The sequence below is a fragment of the Anser anser genome, assembly GCF_964211835.1.
Source record: "Anser anser genome assembly, chromosome: 22".
NCBI lineage: Eukaryota > Metazoa > Chordata > Aves > Anseriformes > Anatidae > Anser > Anser anser.
Window position 1 is genome coordinate 3,780,251 of NC_139743.1, and position 8,941 is coordinate 3,789,191.

Below are 8,941 nucleotides of genomic sequence, written 5' to 3' on the forward strand. Positions count from 1 at the left end.
CACGCTGGATTATCAGGTCACAGGCTGGTGTTTCACAGGGATGCTTCAGCAGGCCTGCGTTAGGAGCCATGTCATTACCTAGACTGCATTCCTTTGGCTCTGCTGAGTTTGGGTACCCCAGACTACAAGCTGTGCCACCTTCTGAGTCAGCTGTGCTGACAGAGATGCAGAATTTCAGTGGCAGTCAGTTGTTGCATGGCTGGGGTACCAGCTCCATCCCTGGTAACAACACATCTGCAGAGCAAGCAGCCTCTTGAAGCATGCAACAGGCATGATGCTGGTGGAGTCAAGCTGAGCATGCTTAGTGTGAGACGGTGAGAACTCTACTCTTGCAGCATGTGCAAAGCAGCTAGCAGGGATCTGTAGTCCTGGAAGTGCTACCTCCAGCCCACATCGCCCCAGAGGCCAGGGCCATGGCAAGCAAAGGAAGCAGCGAGGCAGGGTGGACCAAAACATAAACAGATCTCTGTAGCTTCCTTCCTTTGGTGAAGAGCACAAGGGATACTTGCCTCCACTACTGCTTCTCTAGGGTAGTTTTCCATCGCTGTTAGCACCTTAGTCAAACTGATGAATTTCTGCTTCATGCCCTGTGTTTGTATTTTCACTCGCCTCCCTTACCAGCTACCCTTCCTGATTACTATCTGCTTGTGTAACCTATGAGCTGGTGCTTGCCCCTTAGGACAAATGCACTCATCCAGAAGACGTGAAGCTCTGCACAGTTATTGTGAAGTCCAATGGGAGTTTCCAAGTTAATAAGCGCAAAGTGGTGAGTGTTAAAGAGAAGTGGTAGCTTTTCAGAGCGCTTAGCTTTCCCCTTTTCTCTTCTCAGGACACAAAATGAATTTACGCAGTGTGGGAGAAAATAAGCTAAGAACAAAGGTTACCATTCAATCTAAAAATTTAAATATTCTTCCTGTTCCTTAGAGTGAAGCAGGGGGTTTAACATCATAGAGCTCAAAAAGCCAGACTAAGCTCACCTAAAGATCAGCTATAAAAGCCATGACATTTTAACATTTTTTCTCTTTGATTTTCTTCTCTCTATTATTTATTTTAAGTCCTGGACTGCATTGGCTATGTTGGGCTTTGCTTGTTGATTTTGTTTTCATTTACCTACATTCTGAAATAAAATACATGGGGAGTGGAGACAGCGTCTCCCATTTCTCAGCCTCCTTGTGCAATACAGAAGTCAGAGCCATTCTCTGCAGTTCTGTCAATCTCATCTACCCAAATGTATCCTTATGTGTAAATGATTTATAGCCCATTCTTCAAGCATCTACCAAAAAAGGTAGGGAGGGAGAAGAGGGGTTGGTTGTTTTTCAGCATCATCCAGCTTCACTCTGTAAGAAACGTTCATTGCTGCTCCCTGTATATTTACCTGTCTTTATGTTGTGGGCATTTGATTCTTGTTCAGGAGGCAGAGAGTCACATAGAGATGGAAATGGAGATGGTGTCCAGTACCAGTCCCCCTGAGAAAACCACCATCAAACCAGCAGCCCCAAGCAACCACCAGTTGGTTGTGCCGGTTGCTTCTAATCGGGGCACCAACTCAACCCTGCAGGCACACTTGGGCAGCCCTGGGAAACTGGAGAAGAATGGACATGCCAAAGAAAACCCCCACACAGCCAAGGTCTTTGAGATCCAGTCTATGCCCAACGGGAAGCTAAGGACCACTCTTCTCAAGGCTATGAACAGGAGGAAACTGTCACAACAGAAGGAAAAGAAAGCCACTCAGATGCTAGCCATCGTACTTGGTGAGAGTGCGCGTTGGATTTGTCTCGTGATCCTGTAGAAAGCCAAGAGCTACCCAGAATTAGGGCATCCATTTTGAATGTCCAGTGTAGACTGTTATTTTTTTTTCTAGGCCTCCACAGAAATAGTTGCACAGGATGCATCAGAGTCTGTGTGGCTCTCAAGAGGAAGGCGACCTCCCTCCCAGCCAGGAACAGCACACAGTGCTGTACAAGGGGCTCACAAAGCTGTCCAGCTGCAGGGCGTGTGCATTGTTAAAAGGCATGGGTGCTACAGCACAAGAGGCAGTGTAGTTCAGCAACAAGCTGGCACCTCTGCAGGACAGATTTCTTTAATGTAACCAGTCTACTTAAATCAGCAAATAACTTCTTTGCTACTTGGGCACTCAGAACGAAACCAGACATAGCAAACAGACAGAAGGCTTACTGTTCTCAGTCTCAGAAATTTTCCAGTTTTCAGCAATCAAAGTCTGTTTTTTTTTCCCTCAGGTGTTTTCATCATCTGCTGGCTCCCATTCTTCATCACTCACATCCTGAACATGCACTGCGATTGCAACATCCCCCCAGCAATGTACAGCGCCTTTACGTGGCTTGGATATGTCAACAGTGCTGTCAACCCAATTATTTATACCACCTTCAATATTGAATTTCGCAAAGCTTTCATGAAGATCCTCCACTGTTAAAAGGAAAAACAGTAACCGCATTTTTAAGAATGAGTGGGGGGAAAAAAAGAATCCAATGCCATTCACGCACACAGACAAGTGGGCAGCCTTGGAGAGGTCTCAAGCTGTTGCACTGGGCAGGGGGAGTGCAGTGCCACAGCAGCGCCGTGCCCATGCACCTCTTGGCAGGGACGTAATGAGGACCTTCATGCGGGAGGGAGGTTCTCTTGCCCCTTGAGGTGACCTTTGGACTCCAGGACATTGATCCCAAGGGCAGTTCTAAGAGCTACCCTCACACGGTGTTTGAAGTGGAAGCAAAAATGGAGGCTCTCACTTGATTGTTCCCTGTGGCCACCTGACCTGGAGTGCATTAAACAGACGCTTGCAGAGCCACGTGCAGGCAACAATGGGTCACTGCCGCTGGCTTGCGTGTTAAGTCATTGACACAATCTCACCAAAGACAAGACCATCTTTTCCGCTTTGCAATAGGAGCCAGACAGAGCTTGCGGAAACTCCGTGCAATAGCTTTGCCTTCACCTCCAGCTGACTTACCCAGTGTTAAACTGCTGCAGCCTTGAGGGGGAAAAACAAAACAAAAAACAACAACAGGTCCGCAGGTGCGTTAGGAAGGTTCTCCCACCTATGGATCCAATCCTTGCAACAAGCAATGGGTAGAATGAGGAAAGGGAGCATAAGTCTCAGGTGGGACCGCTACATCAGCGTAAATACAAATAAACAAGATGAATCAGATAGAAGCCCAAGCCAAAAAAAAAAAAATAAGTGGAGAGAAATTAAAGAAGTGATACCTGGTACTGCATGGTATGCACTTAGATCAAACAGGACCCCACCTCCCATCAGCCAGCCCAGCAGCAATTTTTGCTCACCAGCATTTCATCTCCAGTCGCTCACAAGAAGTTACAAGGCGAGGTGAGGAGTGATAGCATGATGAATGTAGAAACATGAAGACTGTGCCAGGAGCAGCATCTGGAGCCACGTCCGTCTCAGATGTGAACTTGGACAAGTCAAAGTTAGGTCCAGTTCTTCCTACCTAACTTGAAGGCATCATAAAGCCAAGGATCACCTCAGACATGATTTGCCTAAGTCTCTCAATAGAGAGTGTGCAGAGTGACATCGTGCCTAATTTAGATCAATAGCAAATGAGATAAAGACTGTGTATTTTGGAAAAAAAGCCAGAATAAAAGCCCAAGTATATCCTTACCTAGATCTGCTTCTGTGTCCGAGGTCGACTGTTGAAAGGTCTGGATGTTTCCAGCTTCCCTTACCCTCTGCTAGCTCTGTTTCACAGTTTAAAACAAGTGAAAATCCATAACAGCATAACTTCACCGTGCTGACTCTGGCATTGCCAAATCCACTCTGTACTTATTAATTGTACTCAGTTCACAATATATTTTGTAATATCTCTGTAAATAAAATACAGTAAGACAAATAAAATGACACAGAAATAGGTCTGGCTAGAAATTAATGTAGGCTCTGGAGAGCTCAATGATTACAATAGCCATATGCAGAGGCAGGCTCCCACGTTTCAGTTACCTGCTGTTTTCTAAAGATGTTAAAATATAATCTAGAGAGCAATAGAATCCCTTTTTTCTCTATGCAGTTTGTTGAACATCCGCATAGTTTCTGCTTCAGAAGAGATAAAGACCGCTACCAGGGTGGACTTCTTTTGTTACCTTTTTTCCTATATTGTTAACAAAGCATTTCGCTGTGGGATGGGCTGTGCTGGCAGTTGTGTTCAGTATGTGTTCCAGCTGCATAGCAGGGAGAGACTGTGTCAAGCAGCTGTAATGTACGCTCTTGGCAGTCTTCTCACGTTGCAACAGGAGTCCCACCTTTATCCAAAGGTTTCCTATCTAATCCTTTTGTTGTGGAGGAGGCCGATAACCAGTGTTATTAGAATTTACCCCATGGGTTGTATAACATTTGAATGTGGCTCTTCAAGATCTGGTCGTAGCTATAAATTTAAATTACAAATGCCTAAATGTGTCCTGCCTTAGTGAGGGGTTTTTGCATATACTTTCTGCAGAAACAGATCCTGTGTAGGAAAAGAAGAGCAAGCCCCTGCTTATCAGAGCAACCTTTTCTTGACGTACATGAACCAGGTTTTACCTGATGCTGCCAGAACCAAATGTTATGAACATATAGGATGTGGCCAGTCACTCCTGTGTTGGCACTGTAATGCACATCTCGGGAAGCTTTGTACTTTGTAAGTTAATGGGATTATAAGGGTAAACGGTTTTTACAGACTCATAAGAAAATTGTTTTTTCATTTGAAGACTGGAAACACCAACAGAAGGGGTTTCAGGCACAAGATTCAAAGACATTAACTGTTCTTTTTTTGGCAGTTTTAACCATGCACATTCACTCAGGGATGGGAATCATTTCAGACTGGCCCGAATTAAGAGTCAAAAAAGTCATATAAAGTGGAAAAATAGCAACAAGCTACTACTCAGTTTTCTAGCATATTTATAATTGCAAGGTAAAAAAAGTGCCATTTGGCTTAGTGAATTACCGGGTGGGGAGCTGAATCAAAATAGAAAATAATAAGCTTTAAAGCATTTTGAAGTTGCCATAGGTGATATTTTCCCTGTACTAAAAACCGGTGTGAGCCCCAAAAATAAGTTGAATGTGAACAATGTCTTAATTTTATGCCATAACTTTACTTCATGTTTAGTGTTAACCCAGGATGGGACAAAACCATCATCTTTGATACTCTGTACCTTTTCCTGGTATTTTTTTTCTGAGTTGAACCTTATAGCTCAACACACCTGAATTACTAGATGAACAACTCTTCCAAAGTATCATGGAGAAAAAGCTGCTGAAGAAGGGCCTACGTCCTTCTTAAGTTCTCTAAATTGTACCAAAAATAACAGGTATCATTTCCTAGAGATTAAGTATTAGTTGGAAAAATTACCTGCAGCCCATCATTCATCCCAATGACATTCTAAGCCACTTGTTCCTAACACTTTGGACTCAAAGGTATCCTATGGATTTAGGGTATCTGTATGTGCATCCCCACCATCCTTGGAAAGGAGAACAAACTACAGCACTTTCCACCCATGAGTCAAGCCTTCATAACTCTGAGAAAAGACAAGAACACATCATCTCTGGCTTTGCAAAGAATAGATGAATGCCGAGAGCAAGGACAGCCTTTGTGTTTGTACGGTTCCTGGCAGAGTGACATGCGGCGCTGGGTTGTGACGGAAGGTGCTTGTAGAAACTTGTGAAAGCGACGAGGAGTCAGCTGCAGCACGCAGGGCTCCCAGGCCTCTTGCCCCCAGACCTGGGTCTGGCAGATGCAGTCCTCACTGTCACTTCCCTCTGAAAAGTACTGCTTTCCTCAGGACTTCAGATGGCAGAACATGATGATGGCGGCGAGGGTACTAATTTTATTTTTTTCCTTTTTTCTTTTATTTTTTTAAACACAATATGAGAAGGTTTTATTTCTCTGTTCCTGAAGAAAACTAAAAATTGCAAGGAGAATTCTACTAAGAAAAACTTGTTTAGACCCTTGCGGTAGTCCCTATTTTGTGATTCATTATTTGTGTTTGAAGCTTTAGTTCTGCTTATTGAGTCTTCCCATTCCTGCTTTTCCTCCCTGTGATTCACGGCTCGCTGAAGCCCAGGTGGCTCTGCACCCCGAACGGGTTTTAATTAAGAAGCTGGTGAATCCTGCCTGCACTGTATCGGCGCTTGCCTGCTTGCTCCCACCACAGTCATGAGACTGTTTATCTTCCTGATTGAAGAGTAAACTAATTACGGTAGCTCTAACCAGCTTGTTACGTCTTGGTGAAATAAAAAGGAAAACAGAAAAAAAAAAAAAAAAAAAAGCCACTACCTCTGTGGTGAAAATCTCCAGTGAGAACATGACTCCCTGAAGAGTCGGGAATGTATATTACCCATCACAAATACATGTGACGCCACCAAATGTCCTCATCCAGCACTGTAATTAAATAGAGACTTGCACAAGCTACCCTGATGTCATATGCTTATTTTGTTCTTTTTACCAGAAGCTGCAACAAAGGTGCTTTGCTGTAATGGGTCGGTCTCTAGGGACCTGCGGTTATGCTGTACATCACACAGACTCATAACAGGAAAAGATGGCCTTCAGGTGAGATCTTGTCTTTTTTCTGACTTGCTTTGCAGACTAGTTGCATTTTCTTTTTCTCCCTTATCTCAGTTTCTGCTCAAGAATCCTAGCTTTTCTCTAGACTGAAGCCTAGAAGCCTCAGACTGGGAAAGGAACAGAGACACAGGCAGAAAAGAAATGGCTCTTATCTCCCCAGCTCTCCTCTCTCTAGACAAAAGCAGACTGGGGAGGATTTGGGGGAGGAAGGGATGAAAACCAGATGAGTACCCAGCCAAGAGCAGTCACGCTGGTGCTTTTGGCATCACCACGGCTGCCTGCATTTACTTCTTGGCACTGCGCATTCTGGCACAAAGCAGTGCAGGATGAAGGTGGTGGTTAAAAGCCACTGCTCTCACCAGGGCACCATTTGTCAACCTGGCTTGTAAGAGTCAGGAGAAACAAACAGAAATGAGTCAAACATAAGCACCAACCTGTTACGAGCTTGGTTGGCAGCAGTAAAAAATTTATTCAAGAACTAATCCAATAGATGCATGTGAACCTCAGCCAAGCTTAGTCAGCACGACAGCAAAACCTCAGCCTTAGCTGGCATGCAGATGGGGTTTTCTCCAGATTACTTTTCTTCAAACAAACAAGCAGAACAATACAAACAAACAAAAAAGAAGAACAAAACCACCAACCCTTCTTACTGCTAGGGTAGAAAACTTTCAATCTCCAAGAACTAGCAAACTGAAATTTCAGCTTAATGGCAGTTTGGATCCTTGGCATGAACCAAAGGCTTTGGTCTACTCGGTTTTGAAACAACACAGAACAGAAAGGTAATCCTTGCCCTGAAGCCTTCAGTTTCCACAGTAAGCAGGATTTCCAAAGCTACCACGTTAAACACGTGCTGAACTCCCCTTGCTGCATGACCCAGCTCAGCGCCCCCACGACCACCCAAAAATCAGGCACTGAGATGACTTCCCCTTCCTAACATAGCAGAATTAATGGTATTCCCAGATGAGACAGCAGGACACACACACACCAGCTTGTTTTTAGCATGTCTAGCCCCAGCCCGTCAGGATAAAAGGCCAGCGACTATGGAGGTCCTCCCTTCCAGCAAAATTTTATTTTGGAGCCTGCAGACTATAAAACAACCCCAGCCACCAGCGCCAGCCAGAGCTGTTCACACCACTCAAAAGAAATAAGGCAGAGCTGATCTGTCCATCTCCTGGGGCATCTCAGTGAGCCCTACAGTTTCAGATCAGCCCTGACAGATTAATGGAGATGCTTTCTTCTGCACTTCTAGGAGGGGGGAAACAAAACAAAACAAAGCCAAAAACAAAAACACAGCCAGTTGTACCTGTTAAATTAACTCATTCTCTGTAATCAAAGCTTTTTTTAATAATTAAAACAAGTCCCTCAACTCGCATCTTTCTGAGGATACCAGACTGTCTGTTTCATAAATAGCTTTTGACTCATAAACAAAAACTTTCTTCACCAAAGAAATAGCGACGAAGACAGACTAAATATAATTAATGTATGATGAATAATTAACAGACCTAGAAACGAGTTTAAAGAGATTTAAAAAGCAAAGCAAAATCCAGGCCCTTTAAGTGAGGAAGAACTGCCTGCATTCCCAAGCCGCCGTGCTTGGCGAGAGCATTTACCCAAGCTTAGCGGCGCTTCCCTGCTGCATGCAATCAGCTGTGTCCGTAGCTTTGATGAGTCTGTGAAGATTGTGTCACTTCAGCCCCAGCTGCAGGATTTCATGCCAGGCGTGCTGAAGGGAAGCGAGCAAGCAGCACGGGGGCTGTGATGGCTGTGCGGCAGGAGCCAGCGCTCCTGGTTGTAACCAAGCCACCGCAGGGAGATCAACGCGCTGCCAGGGGAGACTGTAACACGTAACTGCAATATGATGTGCTGTATGTTAGCAGTGAGCTTTATAAAAATAAAGCCCAAAGGGGGTGACTTTAGCCCTCTGGGGCCAGCATTGGGTGCCTGTCCTGGGGCTGGGGACAGTCATTGCTTAGCGGTGGTGCCAGGGATGCCCTGAGGCACAGCAGATGCCTGCAGCAGGGCCTTGCTGCTTTCCAAAAGCAGCAGCTCCGGGCTGGCAGCAGGACAGGGAAGCACCAAACCTGTGCCTGTGGTCACAGGTCTACTGCCAGGCCCCAGCTCCTCGCACTCGTGGAGCAGGGCTGCACACATCCCGTGCGAGGGCTGTGCCGCGTCTTTCTGCAGGCACACGGGGCATGACTGGGACGTGTCAGGGTCAGGGGCTATGGCCATGGGCTTTGGCGGTGGCTCCTGCGTGTGGGGAAACAATTTAGTAGATGACAACTGTCTTCACAGACCTCTGCTTTGCTTATCCACCTGTGGTTTAAGCACCATGCGAACCCTCTCGAGCTGTGTGCAGAGCAGATGGAAAGGCAGCAAGCCTCACC

General features: G+C 45.4%; 1 protein-coding gene across 3 annotated transcripts in view; it reads left to right on the forward strand.

Moving 5' to 3' along the window:
- DRD2 (dopamine receptor D2) overlaps positions 1-8,167 on the forward strand; it is a 33,490-nt gene extending 25,323 nt beyond the window's left edge. Inside the window, exons 6-8 of one of the 3 annotated variants that reach the window (XM_083808086.1) lie at positions 680-766; positions 1,559-1,751; positions 2,238-8,167. In XM_083808086.1, coding sequence (XP_083664212.1) covers positions 680-766; positions 1,559-1,751; positions 2,238-2,431 — 474 coding nt within the window. In that variant the 3' untranslated portion in view covers positions 2,432-8,167. Of the gene's footprint in view, positions 1-679; positions 767-1,397; positions 1,752-2,237 lie in introns of all 3 variants that reach the window. The other 2 variants (XM_083808084.1, XM_083808085.1) reach the window with 2 other exon arrangements.
- Positions 8,168-8,941: the final 774 nt, after the last annotated feature.